The sequence below is a fragment of the Mya arenaria genome, chromosome 10 (genome assembly GCF_026914265.1).
Source record: "Mya arenaria isolate MELC-2E11 chromosome 10, ASM2691426v1".
NCBI classification, from domain to species: Eukaryota; Metazoa; Mollusca; class Bivalvia; order Myida; family Myidae; genus Mya; species Mya arenaria.
This window is the reverse complement of record NC_069131.1, coordinates 68579603-68597930: the sequence shown is the minus strand read 5'-3', so window position 1 is coordinate 68597930 and position 18328 is coordinate 68579603. Positions and strand designations below refer to the sequence as shown.

Sequence of the window (18328 nt, the reverse complement as noted above, 5' to 3'; positions counted from 1 at the left end):
ACTCGGATCAGAGTCTTTTGAGGCCTTGAATCATAAACTTTTACTTGCCATGCCATTTATCGATAAGTACTATATATAGGGGATATTATAATAGGACGCTTTTCTGGTGACCTGTTTCACGTCGAGTTCGGTGTGTAAACACGTATCCGTCGAGACGGATACATGTTTACTCACCGAACGAGACGTGATGCAGGTCACCAGAAAATCGTTTTATCGTAATATTCCATTTATTATATACCTGCCTATTTAATTATTCCTTTTTATTTTTCAGTTTCATTTTTATCTAATTTTATCGCCATCTGTCAAATGCGCGTATGAATTTGAATGTGTTACGTCGATTTGTGTAATGAAGTCAAGGCAGGCTACTACAGCGAAACGAAGTCAGAAGTTAGAGAATTCACTATATTCAGCAAAATAAGAACAACATATTTTATGTTTTAGCAAAATTAACAAATTGCTAATACGAAAACAATTGTTAAATGTCACAGCACACAAAAACAGAACAAAAGAAATGGTACTATTTTACGAGTATACACTAATCGTCATTTCCTGTAGACGTAACGCGGCCATTTTAAACAGAGTAAATATTAGTGGGATTTTTCGACGATCATTATATGCAGAATTAAGGGACGTTCATTAGTCAATCGCTATTTCTATCGATGATGCGAGGTCGCCTTTTTCTTTGTATTGGCGAGCTGCTCATATTTATGATAATTAACATGGATAATGCAACAATTTATGATGTTCGAAATGGCAAACAATTGCTTCAGGGAAGCATGTGTGAAGTAGCTTTCTAGACTCTAGATTGATTTAAAGTATTCTCTTCTTCGTGCCTATCCTCATGGTTCTTTGAAAAACACGAGAACCATGTTCCTGAGTATACAAATGCTTCTGGAGCGTGAGTAAAGTTAGTTAGTTTAATGTATCTAAAAATTGACAGGTTTCACAATATATTTGGTCACGGCATTTTTAGCAACGCGGAAGTAGTTCCGAGATTACACACTGTACTCGCATGATACGGATTCAGAAAGCAACAGTATCATGATACGGATTTTTCAATACGGCGTGCTGTATTTTCACTGTTGGATATGGAAAAAGTTTTTTGAGGCATATAATAAAAAACGTATATCAGCCTCATCACTTTTTACCAAACGTTATATATTTATGTCATGATGTTAAGTTTTACTATATATTATGATCATCAACCTGTCATCTTTCTTACGATACCAATGCTATAATGTTAGACGGGCTTTCCGGGCTTACAATTTAAACGTTGCGGTGAAGTGGAATACTTATGTATATATTTATATATACAAAGTAACTGTAATATGTCACTTTCTGCTAGTATATGTGGCGATTTCTACACAGTACTTATAGTACTTAATAGGTCGTCGCTTAAAACTAGTAAATCAGAGCTAAATAGTAAGTGCAATGTTTTCCAATGTGTTCCTGTTATTGGCATTGTTTCATAACGTCATTCTTAATGATCTTCTCACCTTCGGCCCCTATTAAGTACACAAAGTCACTTAAATTTTTATGATAATTCTAATAAAACAAACTTATTTCTTCGCTGACAACATGAGCTATAATCTATTCACATTCAATGTGTTTTCGGCATTCTTTCCATTTGAATCAATAATGACCTTTATCAATATTTGATGACTTTGTCACGAAAGGTTTTATTTTATTTTCCCACACGTGTTAATTTAATAATCAGTATGTCGTCTGCACCAGCAATACCCAATTACTGATTGTTTTACTTCATCGGGTATATGGCAGTATCTTACTTGTAACATACATGACAAGTGGCCTCTTCCTTATACATGTAGTGTTCAAATGTGGAGAATGGAATGACTTCGTTTTGGTTATTTTTCGTTGAATTATGCGTTATCGGGGACTTACGAGGATTTCAATTTGGACATAGAAAGGTTATCGATTATGATCAAATGATAGCAGACAAAGACACTGCTGATCGTTTGAGCCATCTAATACACGGTACTATGAAAAGCAGGGAATTTGACCATAAAACGACAAAAATGGCCGAAGAAAGGTTAACTCATTCTTCCATTTTCTTAACAAATGACTCTCATTTGGTTGAGAGACATGTGAATGCACGTTCATTAAATGTATGCCTCTTCTTAGTTCTTTTATGTAATATAACTATTTCAGATACATCTGTTTATTTATAACTAGTATGCATTTGTCTTAGAATCATGTTATTTTTTTCTAACTTAAATTTAAGTATTGTATAAAATGAAATAAAAAGTGGAATTAGAAATTAAAATGATTTCCACAATGTTTGTTAATAAATTTAAGACATTTGTTATGTTTGTAGATTGTTTAAACGATTTAAAAGAAATCAAGACGGTCCCTTTGTTATGGAAGTGTTGGCTGTTATCGATCCATCCTTATATGAACAGTAAGGCAATATACTCATATTAATACTGATCACGATGAAGTTGTCTTATTCGCACTAATTTGCTGTTTGAGTAAACATATTTTTTCTTAAATATAATTTCGATGTAACAAGTGACTTTCCATGCAATAACATACCGGATTTAAAAATGACTGGAAAAAAGTAAATTTTGAAAATAATTGAATCCAAAAAAATCATCAATGGGAAAGTTTTATGTGATATGTATTTTAAATGAACACAATATAACATGGTATGATGATCCAGGTCATGCACAATTAGTCCCGCAGATAGCACACTATGAGTAATACTGACTTAATACTACATAGCAACAGTCAGATATAGTATAATAATAATAATAATTATAATAATAATAATAATAATAATAATAATAATAATAATAATAATAGTTTAAAAATAAATTTAAAAAATAAAAATAAATAAAAACATAATTAGTAAATAAATAATAATAATAATAATAATAATAATAATAATAATAAAAATAATTATAATAAAAATAATAATATTTATTACAATTAAAAAATAAAATAAATAGATAAAAAATAATAATAGTAAATAAAAACATAATTTATTAATAATAAGAATAATAATAATAATAATAATAATAATAATATTAATAAATAATAATAATTATAATAATATAATAATAATTATTATTATAATAATAATACACTTGAGGTAGGTTTTAACCAAATGCAAACGGCCCGTTTGTTGTCCATGATGCAATTTCAATATTTAAGATTCAGAATGCTTCTTCAGACTAGTATTTTGTTTAAATGTGAGGTTTTTTTTACTTAATAAATAACATACTTTATTTCGGCCTGATGCAACATGAATTCCATGAAAAAATAACAGTACCTAAGTGTTAAATGATCGAATTTCCTGAACAGAAACGCAACATGCCGTTAATTGTTTAAATCAAACGACTTTAAACGGAACTGAAGGAAATGCATGGTAACAGACCGTTGTCATACACGTGAAGCACAAGAAAAGGCATTTTTGCCAATCTGAAGTGCCGCCTGTTCGCATTGAAACGTATATAGAAATAAATAAGAAGTGTATATCCTTAAGGTAACTGAATAGACGAAGCGGTAATAATAATCTTTTTTGTAAACATTGTAATGATTATAAGTAAAGTATGCTTTGTTTTTTATTACAGGTAGTTTATAAGTTGATATCGCAGCTAGTTGATAATAAGATGGTCTGTAATTTGAGCCTCACAACAGGCACACTATTTTGAATACGTTAATTGTTGTAATATTGGCCCAAAGCAGACTTGTATGGGTTTTTCTATAATAACATGAGTAACAAATGTTCAAGAGTAACTATGTTTAACGCTTTTCAAAAACTGGTTTAAAGACATATATACTTTTAAAATATACCAACAGTGATTAAATTTTAAAAATATTGTAAAACAGTTGTTAAAAACACCATATAAGTGTAAATAACTGATTTTCTTAAGCATATTCTTATATCGTATTTCGAAGGTAGACAAACTATCAAATCTAGAACTATGATTCCCCTTTTAAAAAAATAACCTAGAATTCTTTTATTTTCAACACTAAAGCTCTGATATTTACATTAATTTAAAGCAATTTCTGAATTAAAAAAATGATGACATAGGGGATTTTGAAGTGTTGCACTTTCGATATGCAGTATTGCTAAGAATGAATGTTAAGTGTGAGACTGTGAGCCATACTTACCGGTTATATCTCTAGTTTAATGAAGTGTGGGCTCTAGCTTGGTGCCCCTAAACAGGGTTTATGTTTCAATCTTTGCCTTCTGGGCTTGTCCCTGCAGTTTAGCTGTATTATGAGATAAGAGACTAATCTGTTCACAATTTAACTATTTTATACCTCTGAAGGATTGTTTTACTCGAAAATAAACATATTCAAAAGATCCATTCACTATGAGGAACGTGAATGACTCCAAACAGGGTTTTACTTACAGGTATTACTTACTTATTAGGCCTTGTCACTGTTGTTTTCATTATTTGATTAACGCTTACCCATTTTATTTGACAGCTGGAAAATAAAACTTACGGTTGAAGACATCAACATTGCCATTCGCCAGTACTACTCCTACATATTTGAACAGGTAAAGTTAAACTTAAGATCACGTTGCTTCAAAATGCATTGGTATCAATTTTCAACATTGCTACAAAACTATGTATATAAGATGGTCTGGATTAAAGCTTGATCTACAGCCATGTACAATAATACTCTTATCCGATTGACAAGTTCATGTTTTGAATGCACATTCTAAAACGATATAGATATTTCACGAACAATTAAGGTAAATTAACATAAAAAATGTTAATTATTTTCAATTTATATATCCTTGTAAAATATGGTGACAATGACATTGATTACGAAGAGAGGAGTATATTTTGATGTAAAAGCGATGTGTACCGACCAATTGAATATAAAGTGCAAACAAAGAAAAGCTTATATCTTGATCATCATGTAAAAGAACATCCATACGTCTACTTACAGATAGACCGACGTTTTGCCAATATTGACAATAAGCAGCTGCAGATTCGGATAAGATTTTCAGACATTCTTATTCTCGAGGTAGGAACAGATTAAACAAGAAATGTCAACTAGAATCACAATAAAAAGAAACTATATTGCTACCAAATCCACCATTTCGATATTTTGTTGGTGGTAGTGATGATGATGATGATGATGATGATGATGATGATGATGATGATGATGATGATGATGATGATGACATTTGATGTCATTTGATGTCACCCTTGAGAATTTCCTAAGGATAGTTGTTTTTTTCTCAATTGTTAAGACAGCTGAATGCTGGTATGAAACACTCACGTGTCTGTTTCCTGGGGGGGGGGGGCAGAAACGAGTACTTAATCCTGTTTGAGAGGCCATGAGAAAGTACTACCCTTAGGACACTTACTCAAAACGGTTTTGGTTAAAGATTAAAGATTGACCACTCTCACCCTCTAATAGCACCTTAGCTGATGGAAGGGTCGCTTCGTTGTACACTAGCCAAAACTATCGAAAGGTTCCATCAGGCCCTATTTAATGGTGTTCTGTAGTTTTTCACATTGTTATGTTATGTTACTTTGAATTCACAAATTTTTGACATTGAAATTAAATTATATTAGCTGAATGACCATAAACTAAGATAAACTAGATTTGATCGAAAGTTAAAATATCAAGGTGTGTCCCTAAAAATTCCATTGGTTTTATTTCTGCATATAACACAGCATACTTCCAATGTTTTAACAGAGAGATCTTTCGTCGTCATTGGCAATGACCAACCAAAATTTATGTTTTTTTATTAAGGTAACTTAAACTCAGTCAAACGTATTTAACGTGTCTGACCACAATATAATAGTGAGGACATAATTTACAACACGTTTAGCCATCAGACGTATGCGTTTATTCGCTTAAGTGTATGACCACAAAACATAATGCAACGCATTTGTATTTCAAACAAAACATATCCATTACGTAGTCGAATACTTCACCGCCATGGACACAGGGTGACCCCGAAACAGAAGTGGTGGAAGCAAGAGAATTGTTGTCAAAATTCCAAGATTGGGTCATCGCAAAGTCTTTCCTTGGCAACTACGACCACGTTATGCTGTTCACAAGGTACAAACAATGCGTGCTAATTGTACGTCCTAGTAGTTAAGTGAGTTTATAGACGGCTACATTTTGATTTTTTAAACTGATGTTCTGACCTATAATGGCACATCCTCTGCCAACATTCTAACAGTGATTTTGATAAAAAGGTCATTGGTACTGAAGTAAATAAGAAATGTAATGTTGTCAACACGTACATGTTGAATGTGTATGTATTGTATATATACATGTGGACATTGACCATGTTTATGGTAAACAGCTTTCTTTTAACACTTGATGATTTCCTTGTTTTATTTTTTACATACGGGCACTTTAGAACTGATGCCATTAAATTGGAATTAATTATACAGATAGATTGATTAAAATATTCATTTCAACATAACCTATACAATGTTCATGGTAATTCGTATTAAGGACATAAGTTGAAACATAATATGTATGAACAAGGAAAGGCATGTCATGAACAATTTATGTTCAAATCAAAGTGACCTTGAATCACATTAGTAACTAGAAGTGTTTGTGTATGTACGATGAGTATTTTACATTACGATACAGGAAGACATTTAACCTTTGCATTTTGTTTTCTTTCTCCGAGATATTTAAATTAAGTCTTTCATAACATGAATTGGCAGTTTCATTTTATTTTGATTTTGAACTGGGATTTCAAGCGTTGTTGGGACCCGAAAAGAATAGCATCAGTATTTCTTAGATGCATAGAAAGCTTATTGAATATAGGCCACAGGCTACCTTAGCCACTTCAAGTCATCACGTAAAAATAATCCACTTAAATTTTCCTAACACATGAATTGCTGCGTAGTCTGCATAAAAGGGTAACTTATTTTTGAAAACAGCAGACACGTCATGAGCATAAACTAGAGAGTTGACAAATGCAGCCATAAGAAACAGTTGCTGATGATGAGAACTTACCTGAAATTTCTACTTACCGACTTCTTACCGTGGGAATATGAAAGAAATAAACCAACTAATGGTTTACAATTCAGTGAAGCCAATCGCCTATTAGTTATTCAAAATTGAGTGATTTATTGTATTTAAATTCATGCGAAAAACTACAGAAACAAGCTCAGTAGCAAAAAGTTTAAACATAAGCCCGGTTTAATGGCCTGGGTAAACGACAAAGACATAGAACATAAAAACAAAAAATCACAAACAAGAAACATGGCAGAACAGCACAAAAATCTACAAACAGCACAGTGCATACATACTATTTATAAAAAAACTAGGTATGTTTATCAAGGAAAGCGTTCTGAAGATATAAAAAGAACATAGTGTCCATCTAAAAGTGAATATAATCAGTAAGAAGAATCAGATAGGTATCAGTTGAGAATCTTGTGGTTATGCTGGCTGATACTCATAAAAAATAATAATTTGGACTAGTTTTTTTTCTGATTGGTCATAAATAACCCGCTCCTCCGGGTTCTCCGGTTTCCCCCACAAAGCTAGACCACACTCTCGGGTAAAATCGGGCGAACGAGAGTAATTAACATAATATTGTAATAACTTGTTTCACAATCGTTGTAAAATAAACATGTTAAAACTAATAACCCGCTCAATAACCTTATAGGCAGTATAGACAATAGTCGATATTGCGAGAGGGCGGTACTTTAAAACATCCTTATTATGTTTTGTATAACATTGTATACTTGTTGGGGGGAGGGGGTCCATATAACTTCTTTTGATAAAAAATTGCTTTGCACTTTCATTGCTTTGTTTTGCATGTTTAGTATGCTTAACATTATAAATATTTAGTATTTTACGTTCATTCATTTTAGATATGACCTCAAGGGTGGGGGCATGGATTCTGTTGCTGGTTTGTATAATGTTGTTTTGATATAAATTCATAGATGTTCGAGAAGTGAAATGCAATTCTATATCTTAATTGTCGGGTACTTATCATCGATTTTCATTCGATACTTATGTGAAAAACTACAGAAACAAGCTCAGTAGCCAAACGTTTAAACATAAACCCCGTTTCATTGCACTGGGTAAACGCCAAAGACATAGAACACAAAAGCAATAGTTGTCGCAATACTTTCAAAACAAACATTTTCATATATATAATTGTTTCGTTTTGGGGTTAAACCCAATAAACTTCCAGTCGAGTGATGTCGAATTTAAAAAAAAAAGGAAATATATGCCGTCGATTTTCAGGTTTGGCTTATATTGGGGGTATATGTACACGAAGTAGTGTATCGGTGGTAGAGGACAGACACTCCAACCAACTGGTTACCATAGCAACGCATGAGCTAGGTCACAGGTACGTATATGCCGCTGGAAAATATACCACTGAAAACTATTTTCAGTGCTTATTCGAGTTATATTTTGAAAAGTGCTTTCATTGGAGCTTGACTGAAACATATGCATAAGTCAATAAAAGACGTTCAAATATGTCTTATGGACAAATCAATGTATAATTCTTTGGAAGAGGATACAACTTTGTTTAGAATATTTTTCCCTCTGGTATACCTACTACAACATTGATAAAATGAAAACAACCTTGTTGAACATATCCTGAATTATATATTACTTCATTTTACCGTCCGTATCTGGCAGTGTTCCTATAAAAGTAGCGAGGTTCTAATTAAATATTATATAGTATATGTCAGCATGGCAACTGCCTTATATATGTTGTTTTGTTTTGGTTTTATTTTATAACCCTTTCCACTTTTATTTAAATTTAAGTTCATTGAATAACTATTTATTTATTCATCATAGTGGTTAGGTTATTGTTATTGTTCCCCAAGTGTCTACGCACATAGGACGATTGTGTTCGTACTCTGTACTACCGCTATTCAGTGAAATTCATTTTTCAAAAGGTTTGAAAAGTTTAATTATCAAGTCAAAATGAATGTACATTCACCTTAATTTCTGTTTTAGTCTTGGATGCTTGCACGACGGAGATAAGGACACATGTTCAAGTGAAAATAACAACATAATGTCGGAAGTCTCCGAGATATCACGTGATTTGTCCAAGAACCGCAACTCCTGGATATTTTCAGACTGCAGCGTACAGCAGTTTCAGAGCAATTTGTTGGTATTAGACAGGTGAGACTAAAGGTGTGATTAACTACAAAATAAGAACTGATCATTTAGTGCTAAACTATAACGACTAGAAACGCCTTGGTTTTATAATTAAGACATAAGATATAGATGATTTAAATTCAATTATGTCTTTAAATTCAATCTTTGATTGATAAATTTAATAATATAGTTTCATAAAGACGTCGTTTAAATTTTAACCGAGAAAGTACTCCAATAACCATTTCAATTTAATTTAAAAAAAAATACATTTATATTGGTTATGTGTGGTCTCTCTGATTTTCTGCAATAAAGGTTACAACAGTGCTGTATTGAGTTAATGATTCAACTATGTTTTCTTGCACACCATGCCCCAATATCACGAAAATACTAAGGTCAAATCTCAATCTCAATCTCAACTCATTTTACCAAATAAAGCATAGTGTTGTTCTATATTCCGCATACTAATTGAAAACGTTTTTTTTTTCTTATAGAATGTGTTATTGAAAGATTTTGACAATATTTTAAAGATAACTTAATCTACAGCAAAAAATATACTTCAGTAATTTTTACAAAAACAATGGATTGTACTTTTTGACTGAAGAATTTTTTCCATTGGAATCTAGACCAAAGGTTTCAATCAACATATTGAATGATAGAATGCGGTTTAAAAAATGTGTAACAACATATATATTATTTTCAATCAATCCTGATGTCATATGGTAAAATGAGTTGAAATTGAGTTTGAGATTTGACTTACGTGTTTTCGTGATATTGGGGCCAGGGCCAACGCAAACTGCTTGCACAAAACAACAGTACCTGTATCCGTGGTGTCTGAGATGCCATTCCAAGTTGCCTCCCCTGATGTACAATGCCAAGAGCTTGAAGGGCAAGGATCACACCTATGTAGAGTAAGAACTTTAGAATAATAGCTTTTTGTTATAATTACATTGAAGGAATGTATACGTTGTAAACATCAAATCAACTGTGTGTTTTTTGTGCGATTTCTTCAACACAATGTAAATGCTCGAAGTATTACAAGACCTCTTAGCAGTGAAAGGTTGCAAAACAAAATAAATAATGTCATTTAGAACCTCTTATCGAACAATCTAAATGAAGTTGCCATCAGCTGTAATATGATAAAAGTTAGTTCAATTTACCTTTTTGTCGTGTTTTGGATATCCAAGTATATGGATTGTTAGTGTGCTTGTCAGTTAATAACAACCTTAGGTTATTATTTAATAGATTTACACAGTAACGCATGTATCTTAATAAAGGCCGTTTAAGAATGAAACAGCCTCATGTTATTTATGTTTAAACTTTCGGCCACTGAGCTTGTTTCTGTACCTTTTCACATAGATAATGTCTTTCATAAAGTATGAATCAAATCACAATTCTCCATACATCAATATAGGTGTGACTTAAGAAGGCTATGCATACAACGATATCTCCGCAATCTAACCATTTTATATGACATAGCAGTGGTGATAAATGTATACCGTGGGGTGAAAAGATCGCGAATATTATGTTTGCTAAACATGTTCACCATTGTCATTAACACACTTCATTGACATTAATTTGATCAATTAAAAATAAGATGTTGCGTATTGTCATTTTATCTCACTTATTTAAAACCGCTGGTTTAGTTTCAGACAGTAAACAGTTCTTATTATCAGTAACATGTTTATATCTGAATGATATTACTCTTGGAAGAACAAGTATCATGACGGTTATGGAGAAATTTGTGCGTTGATGTTCTGCTGGGTGTCACGTGACTCGTGTTCTTTTCATGTGGCATTGGATGGTACCTTTTGTGGGACAAATAAGGTAAGGTTAATTGTTGCTTCCAATTACACTTTCACAAACAAGCTTTAAAGCGTTGTATACTTAAGTTAAGTTACTGGACGTCATGTTGGTAATTGAACGGGCGATAGGTCTGTTACAAACATTTTGTTGAACGAAATTATTTTACATACTTAAACCTTCTGTGTTTTAAAAAGTGGTACACTGAATTGTCATGCCGTGTTTTTGATGTTAGCATAAGTTTTGTAAGAAATCGTCAACTTGTTTAAGCAATGTATACCATTTTACTAAATTTAATTAAATTTGGTACGAATGATCACCTTGAATTACATAATGTATGATAATTGTCGTTGTCTATGGTCGAGTCTTTCAAAGCCATGCTTTCTTAAATAAGATGGTTACGTGTAAGCCTTATTTCTGTTTTCTAGTGTAAAACTTTCACAATAGTAGAGGGGTTGTTTTGAAACGTTTTCCACATTACCAGCATAAATTGTACTACCCAACAAATGTTACTTGAAATGCATCAAGAGTTTTGCTTTGCAAAGAGTAACATGTCATCGATACTCTATTTGCATAAACCTGAAATATGCAGCCTTTCATATCTTATTGTTTTATACGCTTGGTTCAATTAAATATTAAACGTCTGAAATCTCAAACAAATCCTGTTTAAAGCCAGCGTGTAGGGACAGTGATTACTACTGTGATGGCCCTTGTTTTGATTATTGCCACACTTGTGTTTTATGTTAAGTTTCATGATGAATATTCGAAATAAATATTTGTACTCGTTTCCGGCTAAGCCTTGGAAAGATTTGCCTTATTTTTGTTTACGAAGGTAACATTGTGAACCTATTTGTTTCTGACTAGACCTTGGAAAACATGGCCTTGTTTTAATTTTAGGTGTTAACTTTGAGAAACTTGGCATGCCCTTTAGTGGATAATCTAGTTTTAAGCCAACTTTGTCATGAATTCGGTGTTATGTTGAATCTTGAGCGTGAGTTTTTACGTAAATGAGATAAGATATTTTGAAGAATAGTTCAACATAAGAGAAATATTTTGGTACTATGGGCAAGAGAAGCATAAATTGTTTAATGTCATAGGTAAATTGCTTAGATGTAATTATTTTGACGTATGTTTTATTTTATTTGCCTCAGGTCTGTTCAAATGGTTTCTGTATTGGAAACAGCGATTCAAGCAAGACCAGCGCCATGTCAGCACCAGGTTAGTTTCGGTTAAAGTGTATTCTGATATTTATGTTTCTATTGACAGGTTGACATTATATACATTGGTTCAGAAACAAGAGTTTTCCTTTTCTGCACATTGCCTTTGTTTCAGCTGAGTTTTGTCCCTTTGGAGATCAATTACCTCCCTTGGAACCTGAAGGTGCCGTGTGTTCACAAGTAGTTCGCGATGAACCATACAAATGTTATGAGAGAGAATTATATGCATCCTGTTGCGCATCATGTAATGCCATTCATACTATTTTACCCGGTAAGTATAGTTTTTGTAGTTCTTCAACTGTAGTTTATACAAATATAACAGCAATTACCAGGTGAGTTTCAGATAAGCATTCTAGGTATACTTAGTAAAACCGATCTAAGGGTTCATTTATATACAGGTCCGTCGACAACGACAAGGACCCAAGCTGAATGCCATATTTCTTCTTCGAAAATCAAAACCGAGATTAATACATACGTAGTAAAAGCTTGTTAAGTAACACGGTTATCTATTGGCAGCCTACCGTGAGTACCAGCTCTTTGTTACCGACAAAGTTTGCGGGATGCAAATTTGGTGATAAGAAGTCGCGCTTCAGTAAACTCATCAGTTGGGTGCCTTAAATGCTTGTAGAAATTGGTGTGACAGCACTTTTTCAGGCTGCGAGGTTTGTTACAAGTAGCGCTGCGCTTTAGTAGATCGTCTTGCATGTGTTGTTGATTTATGTTACCAACACTTTTTGCAGGTTGTGAATATGGTGACAAGAAGTCGAGCTGCGCTTCAGTAGGTCGTTTTGAATGTCTGATAGATTCTTCAACATGTTGCGCAACGTGTGCTGTATACGCGGCAGACCTTAAAGGTATTTACATATTTGTTTTTGTATTAACTAGGTGCAAGGAACTGAGAATATGGTACATTTAACACTGTCCAGTCCATTATAAGTATGTCTCTTATTGACACCTGTAGCAATGACAAGAAAGCAAAACAGAATTTAACGGTAATTTTATGTACAATTTTATGTTTAGTTCACCATCGTATGAGTTATTATTTATATATTGATTCGGCTTAGTACCTTCAAACATATTCAATGCAATAGAGTTACAGTTTGTGACTATCAAGGGTTTATGTTTCAACGAGGGTTCTTGCACAATAAAGGTGAGAAAAGTTATTCGGCGGCATCTATAAACTATGAGTCAGTATTGTATGAAAGCATAAAGTAGTTCGTGTGAACAAATCAGAAATAACAAATTGTATTTAAGATTGGAAGTTCCCTGTTGTCGTAGGAGTTGTGGTTATTGGTACGTGTCTCATTGGCATCATGATCTACTATATGGTTAGAAGGCTTCTTCATAAGAAATCGAGAACATCTGGATGCATGGTAATTTAGTTATATATATTTCCATGTATGTTCCTTCATAGTTCTCCTATCATGTTGGTTCGATAAATATAACTAGTTGATTCTTTAACACGTAATAACGTCAATGTTGGTTATTGTGGGCGCTCTCCTCGTCGTTGATGTCAATGCACAGTCTTGAATAAAACTGATTTAAATACTATATATGTATTTTTTTTTCCAATGACCTGATTTGGAACGTACATATTTGTGACGTTACAGTTGTATGTACTTCTGCTATAAAGTTTATTTTGTGAACAATCAAAACACATTCTTTGCGAATGTTCAACATCAAATGAATGCAGATCTGGAGGTCCTGCTTTTACTTATTTCAAAATAAACAATGTTCTGAGGAACTCCGTGACGCCCGTTGTGATTTCAATTAACCGAGAGTTATGACGTCAGCATAAAACAATGCAAACGTTTTTATGGTGAAACTTTCATATAAATGTACGGTCAGTGTCAAACAGTATAACATATATTGCATATTCGGTTACTCGGCTCTTTTTCTTGTGACCTTGAGTCTGATATTTCCATCTGCAACGAAAAATCAAAAACGTTACAGTATGATACCTGGTGAAAGGAAGTAGAGGAGTAAGCGGGAATCATTAAATAGGAATGAAGCACATCTTAATATATATCTTCAAACAAAACAACCTTATTGTTAGAATTATGTTATTAGCATAACAGCGGTCAACATATTTTCCACAGGTCAGTTACACGAATGAGCTACCAGAACACCAAAGAACACAGGTGTTTGCAGTTTAATCGTCAGGAGCAGTTCTCTCAAATATATGACAAGCCAACCATAGACATAACAAGAAGCACCGCATTTAAATCTCAAGTGTATGAGCGACAGCAGCAGCAATAAATCGAATACTTTCCGCTTATTCCATGTCAACATCATCAGCCAAGTACTTCATCTTCATAAAGTTATTATATTGTACTCTTCCAAATAAGCATCGATATGTTCACATTTTCTTTCATGTTACATGTACATTTAGAAAATAACATAACATTTTCAATTGTCAAATATTTCTTCTGTTGTTATCTATATTCAAGTAAATGTTTAACTTCCACGATAAACAGTCTTAAGATAATTGTCTGATATTTAGCTGCGACATTGTCATTTACTAAATTGTAAAAGGTGTTAAGAAATACCAAAGAAGGACTATTTTGTCTGAGCCACAAATTATATGACGTTAAAGAATATTACTGAATCTTAACTCATAATACAAGCTATGAACCAGTCATTTATATATTTGGAATTTTTGAAAAAATAAATTTTAGAATGAATGTCAGTTTTGATACGTTGCATTTAATGCTTTCCGCTCATTCCAAACGAAAGAAATCGTCTTATAGAAACCTTCTAGTGATCGATAAATTGGTTAAGCATTTAAGTTTAGGTTAATTTAAAAAGTTATGGATTATGTGCAAAAGTAAGAATGCGAAATCTGCAGTATGTTCAAGGATTTTATTGACTTGTCGGTCACTCGCAGGTTACACACAACTATTCTTCCGCAGACCTTAAACAAAAGTGTCCGGTAACTCTTTATTTTTCTAAGGCCCGCTTAACTTGAATTTATACTTGTTTAAAGGCCGACTGAAACATATGCAAGTAAGAAAAGAGGGAATAATTATGTATGTATTTTATTTCATTGATAATCAACTTGTTATGTATGTAAAATATGAAGAACATCTGTGACTGAGCTAAGAAAAACTAATTTAAAACAATGGTTTTTGACATAAATACACTACTCGAACTTTGCTTAATCAGTGGAAAAAAAATCAACTTATCGTGATTTCGACAGATTTGTGATTATCGCCTATGCTTTATCTGATTGTGTTTGTGTTCATGGTTATAATTTCATTTGCATTTCTTATATGTACATGTACATATAGAGAGTTATTGTTGGTTTGGTGTTATTTCAATTTTATTCTATCGATTTTGTTATAAAATCAGAACAGATGAAGCAGATATTTAATAAATAGAGCGAAATTCAAAACTCATAATTTTATATCCACTAATAAACCTTAATAAATATAACATCATTGGACATGAGACGTGTGTTTTCGGCTTCTGTAAATTTTCCACCATCGGTAAATATAGCTGGTGTTGCTGTTTTCCCTTTTTAAATATTTTTTGCCTAAAAATGTCAGTTTAAAAACTGTATATTAAATTTTGCTTTAAGTTCACTTCAATTTGTACATGTATTTCGATGAGAGTACGCATTTATCCACACCCCTTTTCTATGAACAATTTGATATTTCAATGTTTCTATAAATATGCAAATACATAGAACAACTTGAGAATAAATTTCCTTTCTGAATTCTATTGATTGTCTTATTATTTTCTCTTATTACAAATTTCATAGTGGTTTATATGAAGCGTCTACTAAGAATTAATTGTATGATTAAGCGTTTCAAACCAAGCTATTGTTTCTAGTTCCGTTTGTCATAAGTGTGGCTAATTGTCTGTTTAAGATATATTGTCAATAGTTGTGACTAAATCTAAGTGAAAGTGCTTTAGATACACTCTTACCAGAAATCAATATTCAGACAAACCCTTGCCTTTCCCATTCTTCTGTTATAAGGAAACACTCATAGTTCGACACCAAACTGCAATATCCTATACATCAACGCGCAAGGCCAATAAGCTATGAAATCGATAAACAAAATAAATATAATTCGAAAATTTCTAGATAATGAACGAGCATGAATGTTATCCATGAAATTAAGAAAAATATGGTTAAAAACGAGATAAAAAAGTTTCGATCCAGAGCAAGATTTGTCAACATTGCAGCTAAAGTTGTCATCACACATAAAGGATCTATCACGTATCGTCACATAATTTATTCAACACAAGGCGAGCCTATGTTTAACAGATGAAAAACACAAATTTTTCCTCGACGCTTTTTGCGAATATTTATAAAAACAACTGCCCAAAGCCGTGATTCAGAGCCACTAAAGTCACTGTTTTACTCCCCAGCTGCAAACACCTCACAACACTAATAAACTAAGAAAGGCTCTGGATTAACAATTCAAGCAAATACCACTTGCAGCGAGTCTTTAAACTGTTCGAAGGATGCAGTTGGATCAAGCCATAATGCGACTAATACAAACTGTCAGACACTGTCAGACCTTAACACATTAAAAATAAGTACATTGTCTGAGTGGGACTGAAGATGATGAAAGGGTCATGAAAATGTTCAAAATGACGAAATAGAGAATAAAAGGTTAGTGCCGTGGATTGGGAGAGTTTGCGATCATTCTTATTTTCTCCTATTTGTTGGCAATAAAAGAATAATACAGAAGTGTCACAAACGTCTGTATTATTGCCTTAAACTAATCGTGTTTGGTACTAGACTTCTCGTTTGAAGCCCAGGCTTTGAATAACTTTGCAGTTAAGCTTATGTTTTGACTTGTGAGCTGTAAACAACATAATTTCAAGTGTAACTATTTAATTTGAAAGTTTTAAACCACGATGACATACTGCCACGCCCTGTTTGTCTGATTTTTGTTATGATTGACTGTGACCATTTGTCACATGTAAGAAATGTCACACTCACGCTAGCGCCAAACGCCGCGCCCATATCGAAGATAATTCGCATCTATGGCGCTCACATCCCATAACACATATCATACAGCACAAAAATATCGCTATTCAGTATTATAAAGGATAACGTTAAAAAATGCATATTACAAAGGTAAATGTTAATGTAAATAGACAAGTTCTGTAACACATACCGTACAATGATACAGTTTAAATTGAAGGAGAAATATGGGCAAACGAAAAAAAACAACAGAAATCTGATGACATGTACGAGGGAAAACTTTACAGAACAGAACAGAACACTAGATTATTTCCACACATAACAACACACATATATACATCAATGAAATAGACTATGATAGTCCATGATCATTTCCATTATCTAACCCTTGCTTGGCGGTTTTTATATGTTTTTAACTAGTTGAGATATTTTATTGTAACAAAAATAGTAGCAAAGGTTAATAAAAATAATTATTACGCAATCAATAAATATGTTTTAACGAATTCAAATATTTATTTGATTGTTTCTTTTGATATTTTTTGTTGTTTCTATTCATATAGTTTTGTTTCACCTCCTGGTGTGTACCATAGACCGTACGACCACATGCGTTTTAACCTTACACTTTATTTAGGCGAGCGATACATGTCTATGTTTGACTGTATCGTATCTTTGAGGAGTTGGCCTATTGCTGCGGTTGGATTCGCGTGTGTACGTTTCAGGACTTTGAAATCTTGCAGTAAGCATACCTGTTTTGGAATGATTTATATAACGTTATTTTCCATTGTCATAAGGTTGATGATATTCTTATCGTCTATATAAATGATACATGTTGGGATACTAGTGGCACTTGGTGCTCATAAATAAGTTTAACCCCCAAATGATTCCATGACCGTCTCAAGGAGGTAAAACCAAAATTTATTTATGAACACATTTCTGATGACTGAAGGCTTGGCAGGTAATTCACTTCATGCGATCATTCATATAAGTTCTTGATCGTAAATTGCTTGAGGTTCTGTATTTCACATTCATTAGGCCTTTGTTGGAATATACCGATGTTGTCTGGAATAATCTGACGCAAGCTGATAAGGATGACTTAGAAAAGGTACAACATGAGGTGGCCAGAATTATATCAGGTGCAACTCGACTACCATCTTTGACCAATCTTTATGTTGAAACTGAATCGAACCGCTCAAAGAAAGGCGCCGTAAACATAAACTTATCCTATTTTTTATCAGATGTTTTACTCTCTTACACCAGCATATCTAACTGATTCCAACAAGAG

At 32.9% G+C, this 18328-nt stretch overlaps 1 protein-coding gene across 1 annotated transcript; it reads left to right on the top strand.

Moving 5' to 3' along the window:
• Positions 1-10763: 10763 nt before the first annotated feature.
• On the top strand, positions 10764-14658 carry LOC128205282 (uncharacterized). The gene is made up of 6 exons (XM_052906810.1): positions 10764-10911; positions 12039-12105; positions 12220-12375; positions 12845-12958; positions 13359-13477; positions 14204-14658. The coding sequence occupies exons 1-6, from the start codon at positions 10837-10839 to the stop codon at positions 14258-14260; spliced, it is 588 nt and encodes a 195-aa protein (XP_052762770.1). The 5' UTR covers positions 10764-10836; the 3' UTR covers positions 14261-14658.
• Positions 14659-18328: the final 3670 nt, after the last annotated feature.